This window comes from Palaemon carinicauda, chromosome 1 (assembly GCF_036898095.1).
Source record: "Palaemon carinicauda isolate YSFRI2023 chromosome 1, ASM3689809v2, whole genome shotgun sequence".
In the NCBI taxonomy this organism is placed as follows: domain Eukaryota; kingdom Metazoa; phylum Arthropoda; class Malacostraca; order Decapoda; family Palaemonidae; genus Palaemon; species Palaemon carinicauda.
Window position 1 is genome coordinate 156,405,340 of NC_090725.1, and position 20,686 is coordinate 156,426,025.

A 20,686-nucleotide genomic window follows, 5' to 3' on the forward strand; every position below is an offset into this window, starting at 1 on the left:
AAATAATTTTTTTCTCCTACCGTATTTATTGAAGAAGTTACAAAGAAAATAAACGATGCTATCAGCATTCCCTGTGATCACGATAACCAACGTGTGTTGGGACCTGTGTGTTAACTGCCTTACGACCACTTGTAATAGAGTGAGTAAAAGTGAATATGATAGCATGTGCCCACTGATGGAAAAGACTAGCACTGATAAAGACCAATCTCCATGGTTTGACGGAGAGACTTTAGTGAAAAAGAGCAAAGAAAGTGGAATTGGTTAACAACTGAAAGTACATGGGTAGAATACAGAACTGCTATATGTCAATAAGACTACCTACTAAGAAGGAAAAAGTGAATACTACAAGAGAAAGATCCGCGAAGCAGCAACAGACATAAATAAGTTATACCGTCTCCTAATTGGTATTATGGGAAATGTAAACGAAAAGAAGCTACCTGATGGATATAATGACCAGGAACTAGCAAATAATTTTCTAGTATTCTTTAAAAACAAAATTGAATATATAACCAGGTCATTTGTAAATATTCAACATTAGATTAATGATACACCAGATACACAGATAAAATTAATGACGACTTCACCAGGATTATCATGAGAGCAAATAAAACAAACTGCGCGATCAATCCTGTACCAATATCTGAAGTAATTGGAGAGAGAAACTTTTGTACTCTAACCGAAATAATTATGAGAATAGCAAATGCAAGCATTGAAGAATGAAGTTTCCCAAATCTGAGAAAATGGCTATAGTCACACCAGTTCTGAAAAGTGCTCTGGATTACCAGGAATTAAGCTCATATAGACCTATTTCGAATCCATACTTTGTTTCAAAGGTGCTAGAATGCGCAATTGTTGAACTAGTCAGTCACTTAAAAGTATTAGAAGCTTTTGCCACACAACCAATCTGCTTACAGAAAACTATACTCTTATTCACTATATGAACCTTTAAACAGATGGGTACCTTAGGGGAGTGTACTTGGCCCAATCTTATTCTGCATCTATATTATTGGTCTAGGGTTCTATCGAAAATGCTACAAAGGCATGGCATGAAGTTCAAACTATTTGCGGATGACACACAATTTTACTTCTCCATAAATGATATAGATGACATTACTGAAACTAAACCACTTTTATTACTGTTTTGGGTGTTCTGTAATATAAACTGTATTCAGTATCCTCCATAGGGTTGTTCCTTTGGAGAAAATTGTTCGTCTAATAAAAGATATTGAAGTAATGACCTTGGTACAATCTAGCCAAATATTTGCACAATGATCCCTATTAATCATTTTTCTAGGGTTCTTTGCCAGATGAAAGTGTTTTATACTCTCATAGGATACCATGGAGAATAGGGTACCATATATTATGCTGTGCATATAGGATTTCATCATCATCATCGTCTCCTCCTACGCCCATTGACATGAAGGGCCTAGGTCAGATTTCCCAAGCCATTTCTATCTTGTGCTTTTAATTCAGTACTTCTCCATTCCTTATCTACTTCGCACTTCATAGTCCTCGGCCATGTAGGCCTGGGTCTTCCAACTCTTCTAGTGCCTTGTGGGGCCCCGCTGAACGTTTGGTGAACTAATCACTCTTGGGGAGTGCGAAGAGCATGCACAAACCATCTCCATCTACCCCTCATCATGATCTCATCCCCATATGGCACTCAAGTAATCTCTCTTATGGGATTTACTTTAAAAATATTTGAATTTTGAATTTTATTAATTTGACTGCCTACAGTAGTTATAATACAGTACATAATACTATTCTAGTTTTAAATATCCTCACATATAGTAGCTATACAATTCAACAGTGTTTACATTAGCAGCCATACAAGAAAGATAGCTATATACAGGTCTTATCCTATGGCAAGTGAATAAATTTCAACAAATCAATACAATACAAATTTCCTTGGATAAGTTTGCCATGAAGAAAAGTGTTCTTTGATAATATAATTTATGTTTTTATACAGATTTGATATATTTCATATTAAGTTCATTTCACTGGATATAATTTTACATACAGACCTAGGAAAGTGATTGGTATATATACAAGAAAATTATGTAAAAAAATATTTTCTATGTGGGGTGTATAAGGTATAACTATACATTGCTTACATTTCCATCCATTTTTATATCAACACCCACAAATTATGATAAAACCATCTCTTAAAGTAAAAAAGAATATTCACAGATATCTGTGATAACTAGCTTCACTTTGATAACAAATATTGATTTATTTGATAGCTTGCTATCCACGACATGAACCTGAAATGAAGAAACATTACTTTAACAGCTATCTTGCCTGCATTCAGATTCTTTTTTTCTCTCTCTCTCTCACCACCAACTAATACAATGTGAATAAATTTAAGCGTCCATTACCATGACACATTCATTTAGATAATATTCTTGCGAACTTGTTGACACTTAAAAAACTAGACATAACTTACATTACTCCTCTATTTTAGCTTTCACAAATTAAGCTTCAGAAAAGTAATAGGAATGATCGAAACAGAATTAAATCACAGATTCACTAATATGCATTTTCAAGCTTGAAAACAGACCAAATGTAGGGATACTAGCACAGATCACACAGTTGAAATAAAGCACAAATACTATACACATTACTTTAGAACAGGATTTAATACTAATATTCATAAGTAACTATTATTCAAGTTTATTAATGAAGAGTATTTAATGTTTTCTGAATAAATAAAATACCTGTAGATTTTCAGCTGATATCATCTTTTTCTGTTGAAGTTTAATTCTAAGTCATGGAACGTAGTGCCTATGTAACTTATTGCAAAAGATGATACCAAATATTTTCATAATTACTAAATTATAACTAATTTTCATAATTATTAAATTGTAATTAAAGGACAACTTTAAATTTAAGACAAAATTTCATAGATACAGTAACTTATAAAATAAAATGGGTAATGATAATCAAATTTGGATCATATCACTGGTGATCTTGAAGTACTCCATGAGGTTGGTGTGTAAGATAAAATATATACCACATATTTAGATCAATATATGTATACTTTTATATCAAAGCAACCAACTGTCAATTCAGGGTAAGTGCAATAATTCTGGTTGCATAAGTAGAGGGTTGTTTATAAGTAGAGAGCATACCCTTCTGAAGACCAGTCATTGTACCAGCACTTTCAGTGTACAATTTATAAGGTATCTTCAACTCCGTTGGGTTTGCTAATTCAGTGGCGCAGCTTACTGCTTGTCACCAAAATTTTCCTGGTTTGAAACTCTTTAACAATAGAATTAAAGTGAGTTTTTTTAATTGATTCAATATTTCACACTTTCATAATACACCATTTATCAGTTTCCCTGAACATGAATAAGAAATGGCAAAATTGTTTTATGAAAACACTCGAAATTTTACTTCGCGTCAGTACCAGGTGGGTTCATATACTGTATAAGTACTGTAATTCATGTATAAAACAATACATTTTCACTTATAAATGATAAGTATATGTATATATGGTGTCACGTTGTAGTGTTGCCTGTATACTGTACATAAACATAAAATTAATAATTCCACAAAAAATCAACAGTGACTGCTAAATACCTTTTGCCATTTTGTGGTATAAAAGTTAGCTCCTGGGATGCATGAGGTAAGCAAGTCGAACTAACACTGCAATTTTTTAAGGCAGCAGTGACTTAAGCAAATCTACATAATAATGAGTGTCTTTAACATTGCACACTCCATTTCACAACAGTCAATTACAACAGTACATTTATAAAATGCATTTTCTGGGAAGCATGTTGGAAACTGAATTACGATAGCTGATGTCTGAAGACAATGAAATAGATGTCAATGGAAATACACACAGGTACAATATACATTAATGGGGCTAAAAATGTCTTTCATTATAAAATCTGCTTCTAATACTGTAAAGCATGTAACAGTTATCGAGGCCATTTACTTTGAGATATTGTCCATGTCAAGAGACTTGGACACAATGATTGCCGCTATGTTCTTTGTGCATAGCGTACTACAAATGTACTGTATGATTACATGGTTCTGATGGCACATTATTTTTTATAATAAAGATAGAAGGAAATAATGAACACCACTATGGTTGGTACTCTGATCATATTTATGAAGTGCCTAAATATCACAGCCTTTTATATTATTTAATACAGGATATTATGTGAAACTGTTGTGAGATACATGCTTACTGGGTTGGTTAGATATATTTAGAAAATAGATTACTGTAGCTTTACCCATTAATTTAATAATTGTGCTTAAATATTGCAATTAAGAGATATCTGACTGTATACGACTTATAGCACTGAAATAACCCCATAGAAATTAAAAATCCTCCATCACCCCTTGTCAACAATGGTAGCTCAAAGAAAATCATAAGACTATTATTGACATCTGCTCACAGTGCAATTACCACAATCTTTTAGAACATCTTGCAATGCTACCATGGCCCAGATGCCCAAATGATTAATGTTGCTCATAATGATTTTTTAAAGCAATACATGATTGCAGTATATTCTATTAAGTACTTCACAGACAAAATAAAAACATGGCCAACGATATTATTTAAACTGATTGTAGTTGTTCTCTTGACGATTATTTTTTTTTTTTTTTATTGTTTTGCAACCAAGAAAAGCACTTCTCTTCAGTCCCAGCTGAGTATGATTCTGGAAGTGTTTTAATGCACATATACACAAACAGTATTTATATTCAGAGCAGATTTATAGACAACAGGCACCCCTAAGCTTTTATGCAAAATTAGGAAAATGCCCAAAAGAATTGTCACTATGCTTTTTTTCACAGAAATATTTTCATCCTTTCTTTTTACTCCTCTGTTTCTTCATCTTCTTCGGGAAATTCAAGAATGGCCCTGCCAGATATCAATCCTCGACCAATTTTGGCTAGTGCCTCGTTGGCCCGATCCGCTGAGAATACTGTGTGAGGTGGTGGCTCTATCTGAAAGTATAGGAGTAGAAATATTGGAATACATTGTTTAAATAACTGTAACCTTGTAAATTCCATGTTACAGATATTTTTTCACTATATATATATATATATATATATATATATATATATATATATATATATATGTGTGTGTGTGTGTGTGTGTGTGTGTGTATGTATATATGTATGCATATATATTTATATATACTGTATATATACAGTATATATATATGTGTGTATATATATATATATATATATATATATATATATATAAGATAACCATTATTTAAGCATGATTAAACACTTATACTATTTGTGAAATTATTCTTAAAAAGAAAAAAGATATAACATTAATAATGCCTTTATTTCCAATGTGCTCGTGAAACTGTTGTGAAGTGCATGCTTGTTATTTTGGTCAGTTATATTTTGAGGAAACAAATTATGGTAGCTTTACCCAAACAGCTATATAGCATTGTATTATTGTTGATTTGTAGTAACCTATTGGAAATGTCCTTGTAACACAATCTGTTGGATCGGAGTTTAAGCCCGGCCCAATCTCGATAATTTCTATTAGTGTCTGCAACCTAGCCATTCTTGTGACTTAAGGGAGTGGGGGGAGCCTATTGGTCTACTTGATTAGTTTTGAGGAAGAGTTCCATTCAATTATTTTTGGTTGAGAAGAAAACTGCTCAATTAGTTTTGAGGAAGAGTTCCATTCAATTACTTTTGGTGGAGAAGAAATCTGTTAAATTGGTTTTAAGGAAGAGCTAAATTCAATCAATTTTGATGGAGAAGAAGTCTGTTCAATTAGTTTTGAGGAAGAGCTAAATTCAATTAATTTTGATGGAGAAGAAATCTGTTCCATTGGTTTTGAGGAAGAGCTCAATTCAATAAATTTTGATGGAGAAGAAATCTGTTCAATTAGTTTTGAGGAAGAGCTAAATTCAATTAATTTTGATGGAGAATAAATCTGTTCGATTGGTTTTGAGGAAGAGCTTCATTCAATTGATTTTGATGGAGAAGAAATCTGTTCAATTAGTTTTCAGGAAGAGATAAATTCAATTAATTTTGATAGAGAAGAAACCTGTTTGATTGGTTTTGAGGAAGAGCTCAACTCAATTAATTTTGATGGAGAAGAAATCTGTTCAATTAGTTTTGAGGAAGAGCTTCATTCAATTAATTTTGATGGAGAAGAAATCTGTACAATTAGTTTTGAGGAAGAGCTAAATTCCATTAATTTTGATAGAGAAGAAATATGTTCAATTAGTTTTGAGGAAGACCTGAATTCAATTATTTTGATGGAGAAGAAATCTGATCAATTAGTTTTGAGGAAGAGCTAAATTCAATTAATTTTGATGGAGAAGGAATCTGTTCAATTTGTTTTGAGGAAGGGCTAAATTCAATTAATTTTGATGGAGAAGAAATCTGTTCAATTAGTTTTGAGGAAGAGCTCAATTCATTTAATTTTGATGGATAAGAAATCTGTATTATTAGTTTTGAGGAAGAGCTCAATTCAATTAATTTTGATGGAGAAGAGATCTGTTCAATTAGTTTTGAGGAAGAGCTAAATTCAATTAATTTTGATGGAGAAGAAATCTGTTCAATTAGTTTTAAGGAAGAGCTCAATTCAATTAATTTTGATGGAGAAGAAATCTGTATTATTAGTTTTGAGGAAAACTTCGATTCAATTAATTTTGATGGAGAAGAAATCTGTTCAATTAGTTTTAAGGAAGAGCTCAATTCAATTAATTTTGATGAAGAAGAAATCTGTATTATTAATTTTGAGGAAAACCTCGATTCAATTAATTTTGATGGAGAAGAAATCTGTTCAATTAGTTTTAAGGAAGAGCTCAATTCAATTAATTTTGATGGAGAGGAAATCTGTTTAATTAGTTTTGAGGAAGAGTTCCATTTAATTATTTTTGATGGAGAAGAAAACTGTATTATTAGTTTTGAGGAAGGGCTCAATTCAATTAATTTTGATGGAGAAGAAATCTGTTCAATTAGTTTCGAGGAAGAGCTAAATTCAATTAATTTTGATGGAGAAGATATCTGTTAAATTGATTTTGAGGGAGAGCTCAACTCAATTAATTTTGATGGAGAAGAAATCTGTTCAATTAGTTTTCAGGAAGAGCTCCATTCAATTAAGTTTGATGGAAAAGAAATCTGTATTATTAGTTTTGAGGAAGAGCTCAATTCAATTAATTATGATGGAGATGAAATCTGTATTATTAGTTTTGAGAAAGAGCTCAATTCATTTAATTTTGATAGAGAAGAAATCTGTATTATTAGTTTTGAGGAAGGGCTCAATTCAATTAATTTTGATGGAGAAGAAATCTGTTCAATTAGTTTTGAGGTAGAGTTCCATTCCATTAATTTTGATGGAGAAGAAAACTATAGTATTCGTTTTGAGGAAAACCTCGATCCAATTAATTTTGATGGAGAAGAAATCTGTTCAATTAGTTTTGAGGAAGAGCTCAATTCATTTAATTTTGGTGGAGAAGAAAACTGTATTATTAGTTTTGAGGAAGAGCTCAATTCAATTAATTTTGATGGAGAAGAAATCTGTATTATTAGTTTTGAGGAAGAGCTCAATTCATTTAATTTTGATGGAGAAGAAATCTGTATTATTAGTTTTGAGGAAGGGCTCAATTCAATTAATTTTGATGGAGAAGAAATCTGTTCAATTAGTTTTGAGGAAGAGTTCCATTCCATTAATTTTGATGGAGAAGAAAACTGTAGGATTAGTTTTGAGGAAAACCTGAATTCAATTCATTTTGATGGAGAAGAAATCTGTCCAATTAGTTTTGAGGAAGAGCTCAATTCATTTAATTTTGATGGAGAAGAAATCTGTTCAATTAGTTTTAAGGAAGAACTCAATTCAATTAATTTTGATGGAGAAGAAATCTGTTCAATTAGTTTTAAGGAAGAGCTCCATTCAATTAATTTTGATGGAGAAGAACTCTGTTAAATTGGTTTTGAGGAAGAGCTAAATTCAATCAGTTTTGATGGAGAAGAAATCTGTTAAATTGGTTTTGAGGAAGAGCTCAAGTCAATTAATTTTAATGGAGAAGAAATCTGTTCAATTGATTTTGAGGAAGAGCTCAACTCAATTAATTTTGATGGAGAAGAAATCTGTTCAATTAGTTTTCAGGAAGAGCTTCATTCAATTAGGTTTGATGGAGAAGAAATCTGTATTATTAGTTTTGAGGAAGGGCTCAATTCAATTAATTTTGATGGAGAAGAAATCTGTTCAATTAGTTTTGAGGAAGAGCGCAATTCATTAAATTTTGATAGAGAAGAAATCTGTATTATTAGTTTTGAGGAAGGGCTCAATTCAATTAATTTTGATGGAGAAGAAATCTGTTCAATTAGTTTTGAGGTAGAGTTCCATTCCATTAATTTTGATGGAGAAGAAAACTGTAGTATTAGTTTTGAGGAAAACCTCGATCCAATTAATTTTGATGGAGAAAAAATCTGTTCAATTAGTTTTGAGGAAGAGCTCAATTCATTTAATTTTGGTGGAGAAGAAAACTGTATTATTAGTTTTGAGGAAGAGCTCAATTCAATTAATTTTGATGGAGAAGAAATCTGTATCATTAGTTTTGAGGAAGAGCTCAATTCATTTAATTTTGATGGAGAAGAAATCTGTATTATTAGTTTTGAGGAAGGGCTCAATTCAATTAATTTTGATGGAGAAGAAATCTGTTCAATTAGTTTTGAGGAAGAGTTCCATTCCATTAATTTTGATGGAGAAGAAAACTGTGGGATTAGTTTTGAGGAAAACCTGAATTCAATTAATTTTGATGGAGAAGAAATCTGTCCAATTAGTTTTGAGGAAGAGCTCAATTCATTTAATTTTGATGGAGAAGAAATCTGTTCAATTAGTTTTAAGGAAGAACTCAATTCAATTAATTTTGATGGAGAAGAAATCTGTTCAATTAGTTTTAAGGAAGAGCTCCATTCAATTAATTTTGATGGAGAAGAACTCTGTTAAATTGGTTTTGAGGAAGAGCTAAATTCAATCAGTTTTGATGGAGAAGAAATCTGTTAAATTGGTTTTGAGGAAGAGCTCAAGTCAATTAATTTTAATGGAGAAGAAATCTGTTCAATTGATTTTGAGGAAGAGCTCAACTCAATTAATTTTGATGGAGAAGAAATCTGTTCAATTAGTTTTCAGGAAGAGCTCCATTCAATTAAGTTTGATGGAGAAGAAATCTGTATTATTAGTTTTGAGGAAGGGCTCAATTCAATTAATTTTGATGGAGAAGAAATCTGTTCAATTAGTTTTGAGGAAGAGCGCAATTCACTAAATTTTGATAGAGAAGAAATCTGTATTATTAGTTTTGAGGAAGGGCTCAATTCAATTAATTTTGATGGAGAAGAAATCTGTTCAATTAGTTTTGAGGTAGAGTTCCATTCCATTAATTTTGATGGAGAAGAAAACTGTAGTATTAGTTTTGAGGAAAACCTCGATCCAATTAATTTTGATGGAGAAGAAATCTGTTCAATTAGTTTTGAGGAAGAGCTCAATTCATTTAATTTTGGTGGAGAAGAAAACTGTATTATTAGTTTTGAGGAAGAGCTCAATTCAATTAATTTTGATGGAGAAGAAATCTGTATTATTAGTTTTGAGGAAGAGCTCAATTCATTTAATTTTGATGGAGAAGAAATCTGTATTATTAGTTTTGAGGAAGGGCTCAATTCAATTAATTTTGATGGAGAAGAAATCTGTTCAATTAGTTTTGAGGAAGAGTTTCATTCCATTAATTTTGATGGAGAAGAAAACTGTGGGATTAGTTTTGAGGAAAACCTGAATTCAATTAATTTTGATGGAGAAGCAATCTGTCCAATTAGTTTTGAGGAAGAGCTCAATTCATTTAATTTTGATGGAGAAGAAATCTGTTCAATTAGTTTTAAAAAAGAACTCAATCCAATTAATTTTGATGGAGAAGAAATCTGTTCAATTAGTTTTAAGGAAGAGCTCCATTCAATTAATTTTGATGGAGAAGAACTCTGTTAAATTGGTTTTGAGGAAGAGCTAAATTCAATCAGTTTTGATGGAGAAGAAATCTGTTAAATTGGTTTTGAGGAAGAGCTCAATTCAATTAATTTTAATGGAGAAGAAATCTGTTCAATTAGTTTTAAGGAAGAGCTCCATTCAATTAATTTTGATGGAGAAGAACTCTGTTAAATTGGTTTTGAGGAAGAGCTAAATTCAATCAGTTTTGATGGAGAAGAAATCTGTTGAATTGGTTTTGAGGAAGAGCTCAATTCAATTAATTTTAATGGAGAAGAAATCTGTTCAATTGGTTTTAAAGAAGAGCTCAATTCAATTAATTTTGGTGGAAATAAAATGTTAAATTGGTTTTGAAGAGCTCTATTCAATTAATTTTGATGAAAAAGAAAATTGATCAATTGGTTTTGAGGAAGAGCTCAATTCAATTAATTTTGATGGAAAAGAAATCTGATTAATTAGTTTTGAGGAGGAAGAGATCTGTGCAATTAATTCAGTTGAAGAAGGAATCTATTCAATTAATTTTGACAAAGAAGAAATCTTTTCAAATACTTTTGATGAATAGATGATGTGTTCAATCAATTTTGAATAGGAGATCCATTCAATTAATTTTGAGGAAGAAGAGATCTGTTCAATTAATTTTGATGAATAAATTTGTTCACTTAATTTTGATGAAGAGGGAATCTGTTCTGCTAATTTCAATCAAGAGGAGATTTGTTCAGTTATTTTTAATAAAGAGGAAATTTGTTCAATTATTTCAGATGAAGAAGATATGCATTTAATTAATTTTGATGATGAAGAAATAAATTCAATTAATTTTGATGAGGAGAAGATTGTTTTTAGCTAATCACTATAAAGAGGAAATCAGTTCAATCGATTTTGATGAAAAAAATATCTGTTAAATTAGGTTATGATGAGATTTATTCAATCACTTTTGATCAAGAGATCTATTAGATTATTTTGATGAAGAAATTATCTTTTCAGTTAGTTCCGATGAAGAAGAGATCAGTTCAATCAGTTTTGATGAAAAGATCCATTAGATTAATTTTGATGAAGTAACCATCTTTTCGAGTAGTTTTGATGAAGATGGGACCAGTTTAATTAGTTTTATTAAAGAGAAGATCAGTTCGATTAATGTTGATGTAGAAGAAATCCATTCATTCAATTTTGATGCAGAGGAGATCAGTTCAATGTATACAGAACATGATGAAGAGCATAAGGGTAGCCTACTGATTTTATTCATATGGAGTCTATAATAGAGATTTCATAATCGTGCAAAGATACACTCCCCTTAGCAACCTCTATTACAATCCAGAATTGCGTGGGATTTTAACAGTTACTGAAAGTATCATAGGAAGGAAAGCTAATTTCACACTTTGTTGTGACTCAAAAATTGTGTTGTAGGTAATGTAAGTCTTCAGCTTACCCAATTCCTTAGGTTTACAAATTCTAAAGGGATTTACCTAAGGAAATCCAAAGGCACATCAGTAAATTTCTATTGCCTTCCAATAGGCTGCATGTGGATATGTTTGGAAATGAAGATGCAGACAAATCAGGGAACCAAGCAGCCACTGAACTATTTCACAGGAGATATCCTCTTATTATTATTATTATTATTATTATTATTATTATTATTATTATTATTATTATTATTATTATTATTAAATGTTCATGCCCTCATCTGACAATAATAACATTGTAGGGCAAGCACAAAGTTCCTCATCTTTCCCAACTCTGGAAAGCTTTCCCTTTTTCTAGAGTATGAATGAACAATCAAATCTGAGAACGGGTCTGGAAACATTTACTTAGGAGGCAGATGATGAACCAGAATGTGAATGGTTGCAGCAATGGCATCGGTGTAATGATCCCTAGCAAAAACGGTTGACTGAGAGACAGAAGCAATACTGCATAACCTTCCACAGAGTAGGGACAAGATACACACAGGCCCAGTACAGTGTTACACCCTCTCGTACAAATGTGGAGGGAAGTTGTCTGGCCATGTATCTCATGGCACTGGCTTACATAATAAATCCTTCACATGAGGAGGAAGATTCCACTGCCTAGACTGAACAATGCTCAGACCAGGGATCAAAGACTTCTTTCCCCTTTGAGCATAACCAGTGAACCAAGCCCAAGAATACTCGTAAGAATCTCAGAAATATCTAGCCTGAAAAAGGGGAGGAATGAATCGAAATGTTCCTAGGCCATCAGCTTAGGGGGTAATACCTACGGAAGATGGCAGAGAAGTCTTTTTTGGTTTATTCCTCTTCTACCCAAACTTTGTTTACTGATTGGAAGACCATAATTGACACTTGTCATAGGGAGGTGGGGAAGACTAAACAGTCTCACCCTGCACAAAAGGCATAAAGAATATGGGGATCTTCAGACAACTTAGACATAAATCTAAATGCCCTAAACTTCCACTTTCACACTTACTACAACAAAAAGCAAACAAAACACAAAAATTCAATTACAATGGCTCACATAATAAATCCTTCACATGAGGAGGAAGATTCCACTGCCTAGACTGAACAACACTCAGAGCAGAGATGAAATACTTCTTTCCCCTTTGGGCACTCCGAGTGAACCAAGCCCGAGAATACTCGCAAGAGACTCAGAAATATTTAGCCTGAGGAAGAGGAGGAATGAATCGAAATGTTCCTTGGCCATCCATCAGGAGAGTAATACCTATGGAAAATGGCAGAGAAGTCATTATTGGGTTATTCCTCTTATTCCCAAACTTTGCTTAGAAAGTGGAAAACCATAATTGACACTCGTCATGGGGGGGGGGAGGTCCGAAGCCTAAACAGTCTCACCCTGCACAAAAGGCATAAAGAATATGGGGATCTTCAGACAACTTGGACATAAATCTAAATGCCCTAAACTTCCACTTTCACACTTACTATAACAAAAAGCAAACAAAATGCAAAGATTCAATTACAATGGCTCACATAATAAATCCTTCACATGAGGAGGAAGATTCCACTGCCTAGACTGAACAACGCTCAGAGCAGAGATGAAATACTTCTTTCCCCTTTGGGCACTCCGAGTGAACCAAGCCCGAGAATACTCGTAAGAGACTCAGAAATATTTAGCCTGAGGAAGGGGAGGAATGAATCGAAATGTTCCTTGGCCATCTATCAGGAGAGTAATACCTATGGAAGATGGCAGAGAAGTCTTTATTGGTTTATTCCTCTTCTTCCCAAACTTTGCTTAGAGATTGGAAAACCATAATTGACACTCGTCATGGGGGGGGGGGGGGTGCAGAGGTCCGAAGACTAAACAGTCTCACCCTGCACAAAAGGCATAAAGAATATGGGGATCTTCAGACAACTTATACATAAATCAACATGTCTTAAATTTCCACTTTCACACTTACTATAACAAAAAGCAAACAAAACACAAAGATTCAATTACAAAAGATTCAGCAGCAGCAGTGAAAATTTAGTGGCTTACCTTTGTCATGCAGTAGGGTAAGGCTATCCCCTCACCCACCCATAACTACATAACCACCATGTGCCATGTAATGACTTTTCAGATTGTGCCAAAATATCTCCTATTTTAAATTTTAAAAGCTTTATTTTGTGTCAGAAGAAACTTCAATAATCAATTTTGGTTGTTAAACTCATATGCTGCTAGAATGGCAGGAAAATTCCTAGAAGATTTTCAGTTTTAGCCAATTAATTCTGAGAGGCATACAAACCTTGGGACTTTCATGTAAAGTAGGATTATTCAAATCTAAGTACAGAGAAATAATCTGTTCCTACCTCGCCATTTGCCACTAGATGCACAAGATTCTTCAACTGATTGAGTGTTCCAAACTCAATTGGGATAAGATGGTGATTATCCTTCTCAGCCTCAACACTATACCGAGATATGAGTCCTTCTGCATGCTCTGAACTCATTAACACAACTCCACCCTAGAAAATACAGGTAAAATACATAAAATCACTACAACAGATAAGACACAAGCAGAATTATACTGTATGAAATTTGTATTCTATCTAAAGATATTGTGGCATTTTTAAATCCATCACCACCAGGACTGAAGTAGATCCACACTAAAAAAAAAAAAAAAAATTCTTGTTAAACAACAAAATAACCCATTTCTATATGCATGGTAATAACGTTACATCGATACGTGAAGTGCAAGAAACCAAATAGTCCAAGTGTACATGAAATTATATAGAAAAGAAGGTATGGGAGTTTTAAAAGTTCATCATGAAAACTAAAGGAAACCAAAAATATAAAAATTTTAACCCAATTCCTGAAGCAATTACCTCGGCCAAGCACTTCAGAGCTCTACGTAGGGAACGTGAAGTAGCACTGAAATCAATTACAATATCGACTGGCCCACCACATGCATCTTTTGTTCGTTCAACCAGTTGTTCCTCATAAAGATCTTCATTCCACTGAACAACATTTACCCTGAGGAAAAAAATGCTGTTAATAATGTTACAGTAAATAGTCTAATTTATATAAACACAGAGAATAAAGTGAAATCTCCACAATGAAGTACTGCACAGTAACTTGCAAATTGTCTATCTGTTATACAGAAATAATTATAGAAAACATAAAAATTCTTACAATATTGTTCTAATTATAATAACCATTAGACTGCTTTTAAACCTATTTATGTAAATCTTATACTCATCAAATTCTCCTCAATAAATCATTATTTTTCAAGGCTTGTTCTTAGAATAAAGTAATTTACCTACTAGACTTTCTACATATTGTATTCATAACAGTATTAAAATAAAGCAATTTATCTTTTCTTTGTGTATTTTCACAATACTATTTTAAGCACCCACTTTCATGTGAAACAGTGTACTGTACATAAACATTTAGCTGCCCAAAATCATTAACGAAAATTATGCAGCATATTGTATGGATGGCTCAACACCAAGAGTGAAAGAAGCATCAAAAGCTATGGAAGGGTTGTCAAGGACTAGTACTAAAGTACAAAGATCAAATTACCTATGTGATATCAAATGAAGGAACAGCTATTACTTTCATCATGTAAGTGAGAGAAATAATAAGTAGACACACTCGGGTCAAGAGGGAGAATTGAGACCAGAAGGCTAAGTATCTATGTATTGGTAAGGCTAAGGTTTTTAGTTAGCTCACACAGGCCTATTCTCTAAGGTGCATGTAATAACTCTTTTCATCCCAGTTAGACCTTCATAGTTTTCCACATCACTTTTAGATACACCTCAGTTTTCTACATTACCTTTAAACCTAAATTAAAGTTTTCTAGTATATGAAAATATCTACTCAACCTTCAAGAGTGTTTATAAAGTGGTAATTTACATAAGGCTAATCTATATACTTATCATATTTAAGCAAAATACCCTACTGCCTTTAGGACATCTACTTTTGCAGCGTTCAAATGTTTCTTCTCAGAATATTATATGCAAAAGTGGATATAATATAAAATTACACTGAAAGGATGAGTATTAATTGGGCAGCATAAATTGTAATCTATATCATGTTCTGTGTGCTGAATGAATATTCTGTGAATAGCCTCCAAAAGGCCACATTAAGAATAATTAAGATAGTAATTAAAACAGTCATTTCAAGTCTTAGTTTATAGTAACAAATTTTGATATGAAGCTTATGACAATTATGATACTGTACAGGCTAATTATATGTACTGTACTCCATTCATATACAGTACTGCACATTACACATTCTATTAATTTTCTGTATATATTACATTAAATATATCAATGTACTCTACAGTATATATAATAATTTGGTGATATTGTTTATTTTCAACAAAACAAAATGAACTGGTGTTGTTCTTGACTTGCCTCAGATATTCATTTGCAATAGATATGCCTTCATCCCTCAAACAAGCAACTGCAATAGTGATTTTGTCTCTCTTATCGGGCCAGTAGAACCGAGCAATTCTGAGAGCCCACAATGCAAGACCACCAGTACCAACAACAAGTATCTTGCATTTACCTGAAGGAAAAGACGAGAATATGCTTTACAGTATAGGAAAAACTCTGAAATAAAGAAAAAAACATTAACTCTGGACATATGTATTTTTTTCTCTATATTAAAACCAAATACTAAATAAAAAACACTTGTTTCTACTATATCTTCATGTTGAATTAGGTCATTCAGTGTAGTTTTTATAATTGATATGAACACTCAAATTTTATAAAGTAGCATGAATACCTCAAGGCAAGTATCTGATGTCTTGCATAATTGAAACAATTGAGAAAAACAAAGATTATTAATAAACTTATTTTAAATTTGAGTACTGTACTGTAGTAGCAAAATACAATGCAGTGCAATATTAATAATCAAGAAAAATAAGTCATATCCTCAAATTATGTTAGGCCAACAGTGTAGTCACATATGTATGCATACTGATAATAGCAAATTAAAAAGTACCGGTAAATGGACAATATATATCCCTTTTTCTCCATGGAATGACATCGTGACTATTGCCTCACAGTTATGTTCAAGACATGTTAAATAATTCAACACATTGTAATTTTACTTTTGCGCTTACTTTTATTCCCGCTTTCAAATTGAAAGTTCATCATTCTATTTTTTGGGTGACCCACAGTTTAATAATACATACATTGATTAATAATCATTGAAGTGAAGATAAATCTAAAAGAAAGGACACCTGAAACATAGCAGAAATCATCATGGTAGCTCACCTGTTTCACCTTTCTCTGATAGGACCTTCTCAACATGCTGATGAGCACTGAACACTGTATTCATGGCCCAGAGGGCTCCAGAAGGTAGCATGGCTGCTGTACTGAGGTTGATATTATCAGGCACTTTGATTAAATACTGTGTCTCGGGGACTGCAACATATTCTGCATACCTATTGAAAAAAATAGTTATATAATAGTAAAAATAGTATTAACATTATTAACATAATTACATGCAAAATTATGTTGATAATTCAAAAGAAAGCTATCATCCTCAAATTGATTTCCACTTAGCTACTAAATTTCGAAAGTAACTAGAGCTTAGTGGCAATTGAAATAGTTCCCCGTAAAAGAATATGAAAAAAAATAATGGTAAAGCAAAGTCATGGTAGCAGGGGGATAGTACCATCAAATTTGCAAAAAAATAAGAATGGTTGCTAAAATTAGTTGCTGGAATGCTCTGTCACATTCATATTAGAAGTATGAAGTTGCTAAAATATTTGGTGTCCAAAGGTGGGATAATAGATTGACATGATCCAAAAAAGGACAATGAATAGTAGATATGGAGATAGATAAAGGAATGAAGACCAGTAATGCGAATGATATGCTGTAGATGAAAACCAAATGGAAACTTGGGCAGAAGGTGCTCAAGAGACATTTCGTGTCTTGACTTAAAAATGGAAAATTGTTGATGTATTTTTAATCAGAAGGATAAGCCTTTTTTTAACTTGCATACAATATTCAGATATTCACAAGAGCTCTGCTAATGAGAGAAGAAAAACCTGCAAATCAAAACATTACTGAAGCATTGATAACTATGTATAAGCCAGAATAAAGAAATCTTCACCAAAGTTGGAGAAAAAATAAATATAGCATAAAACAAAATTTCATGAATGAAATGTGTCTTTATAAGGAGTGTGCTGTTTATGTATCATCAGCTACAAAACTAAAGGTGTTTTTTCTGAAGTTTTGTTTGCTCATAAAAATCATTAATCGTTCTCTTATTAGACTAGATTTCTATTTTTCTTAATGATAACTGATGGTGTGTTATTCTCTTATGACTCTAATCAGACCTTTTTTTCAGTATATGCTAAGATAAAAGTGTTTGAATAACAACGATATTTTCTATCTGTTGGTATCCTAACCACAGAGCTCCCCTTACCAATATCTCTCTGGCTATGTAAGTTATCCTGGAACTAACCTCTAATAAGAAAATACTTAGTGATTTGGAATATATTTGAGAATGCTAATAGGCCAATATTTTACAGTAAAGCGGGAGGGGGGGGTTATCTCTGCATCTTTGGAAGTACAAGATCTTCATCTAGGTAAATATTCAGTTTCAGTCATTTGTGAATTTAAGATAAAGAATAGTATGCCAATAATTTGCTGCTCCTAACGGGAAATTGACTTTGCAAAAAAATAATTTTCTAACAAAGTCAAGTGATGAACTCACCCAGGAGGATGTCCCTCATATGGGTATACAATAACTCTGTCACCAACTTGCAGTTCTGTCTCTCCAACCTCTTCACCAAGTGCATCTACTGTACCTGCAACCTGTAAAATTTCTTATTTAGTTCAATATATTATTCATATATTATTTTTAATTCAAAACAACTCCACATACATTAACTATACACCCTTTTCTTCAATATTTTCTATTCTGAGAAAGACTTATAGGCCTATAAATAAAAATCCAACCGATATTCATGAAAAATCAATATATCAGTTATGCAACCCATTTCTTTTCAGCAGAAATTGAAGAACTAATCCTTACCTCATAACCAGGGAAAAGTGATGTGTCCCTGACAGAGTGATGGAGAGGAGAACCACAATGGAGAGCTTCAATAGATTTGATGCTTGATGATGATGATGCTGACCGTAACCGATAGCAAACCCCTGCATTGCGCACCTACGGGAAATAAGGACATTCAGCAAACCCTTTACCCATAAATATACTCCAATGTTACCAGACATTTTTCATGTGAGCTGATTGTTTCCATTTCAGATTAGCATTTCTTTAAATTATGTCATTGACTCCTGACAATAACTCTTTGGCAGTTTCAGAGGTTGTATTTTGAAGCATCAGGTCTTCTGGGGTCTAACTATATTTTTCTCTACTTTTATACAGGAAAAGAGATTTACAATACCATCCATACCGCCAAGCGATAATGAGTAGTTACATTTTTCCCTTTAACTTCTAAAGATATTCTCTCTAACTTTCCCCTTTAACATCCACTTATAATTACATTAGTTTGTCCTCCTTTAACTTCTACTTATACAGAAATACATTTGGTTTGCCCATTTAACTTCTATTTACGTTCCCTCTAATTTTTCTTATTAAACTTCTTACAATCCAATTAATTTCTCCTGAAACTTCTACTTACACCTCTAATCTTCAATTGAACCAAGAGAAACTTAATTTTCAAAACCATAATAATTATATAAGTGAGCTCCTCAAATAGTGTCTCTCCCTATAGAACTCCGACACTTGCTTAGCCGGGGTTTCCTTTGTAATGCAGTATCTTCAAATTACATTTGTAATAGTCTATCTTTATGCTCTATTAAGCTCGCTGCTTTGCTGCAATGGAATGTGTAGAATGCATGCATACATACATACATACATACATACATACATACACATATCTATCTATCTATATCTATATATATATATATATATATATATATATATATATATATATACATATGCATAGAACTTATATACTATACATGGAGTATAAAAAATATACTGTTAACTTTCACCACACACACACACCCACACACACACACACACACACACACACACACATATATATACACACCCACACACACACACACACATATATATATATATATATATATATATATATATATATATATATATATATCTAGTAATAAAACTGATCTCCTTAATGTTTCTACAGACTTCTCGGATAGGGATGTTCAACACCACAAATAAATTAATCTAATTCCTTCTGTAGTGGAATTTAAGCCAATTTACGCTATTCAGATAGGTTGTCTTAAACAAAGGCTTTGGTTTGAGTGCAATGACAGAAGGTGATAGATTACTCAATGATTTACTCTACAGTACTTTGCACCAACAATAATGTTCAGAAACGCATAAAACAAAGTAAGCGGTTAGAAAAAGGTATGATTAATGCATTGGGCTAAAAGATTTTGAACCTTACACTTCCTTATTATATCATTACCTAAACATTCTCTGATTACAGAAAACCCTGAAAAATATTACCATGCACAGTGGGGAACTTATTCTAACCTACCGGCACACGACTAACTAAATCGCTTGTCAAAACATTTCTGCCTGAAATTCCCTTGTGTAGAACTAAATCAGAATTTCTCCCTTATATTCGGGGTCATAGAATATTACTGGATCACGAGACACAGAAGCAAAGTAGAATCGAGCATTTTCTAAATGTTCTTAGAGCTAGACACCAGCCAACTGCCATGTTTATTATCCTGTCTTCCAAAACCACAGAAAAACAATGCTATGTGGGGTTGCTATTCTTTGAAGGGGAGCTCGTCTGACGAGTCAACAGACAGTGAGTTCGCTTTCTAGTGACATAGGCAAACAGGTCACCAAGATTTCTCAAATAAGAGCCAAAGCAACAAATATGATAAGTCATAACTCAAAATAGAACTCATGATTACATAAAACTTATATATTTTACTTCATAAATAACTCAAATTGCCTGTTATTTTGAGCATGTGACCCAACATAGGAGACACAAATAAAGTAATTGCAACATAAACCTGCTCAGTACTTCTGTTGTGCATGTAGTATAACTTAACTTATTTTTAGAGGCTTTCAAACAATGGGACAAACAACAAATTAACCTGATGTATGAAAGCGTATGTAAACTTATGGTAGTGTAGGGAAGCGGTCACAATTCTTTGTGTAATTATGTCACTGGAATTGAATGGGGGTATCTTTGCTTATGGCATAGGCATATTCTATCATAATAATTTCGTTATAATTTATTGCTATGTAAATTTACATTTTTAAATTCTATACCTCGTTGTTATCAAT

General features: G+C 32.6%; 1 protein-coding gene across 2 annotated transcripts in view; it reads right to left on the reverse strand.

Annotated features, from left to right (window-relative positions):
- Window positions 1-4,599: 4,599 nt before the first annotated feature.
- Window positions 4,600-20,686, reverse strand: part of Drat (Death resistor Adh domain containing target) — a 74,964-nt gene continuing 58,877 nt past the window's right edge. For both annotated transcript variants that reach the window (XM_068386048.1, XM_068386041.1), the window contains exons 3-9: window positions 18,416-18,550; window positions 18,095-18,195; window positions 16,645-16,814; window positions 15,778-15,931; window positions 14,245-14,392; window positions 13,732-13,884; window positions 4,600-4,959 (exon numbers count right to left, since the gene is read on the reverse strand). In XM_068386048.1, coding sequence (XP_068242149.1) covers window positions 4,828-4,959; window positions 13,732-13,884; window positions 14,245-14,392; window positions 15,778-15,931; window positions 16,645-16,814; window positions 18,095-18,195; window positions 18,416-18,550 — 993 coding nt within the window. In that variant the 3' untranslated portion in view covers window positions 4,600-4,827. The remainder of the gene's footprint in view (window positions 4,960-13,731; window positions 13,885-14,244; window positions 14,393-15,777; window positions 15,932-16,644; window positions 16,815-18,094; window positions 18,196-18,415; window positions 18,551-20,686) is intronic.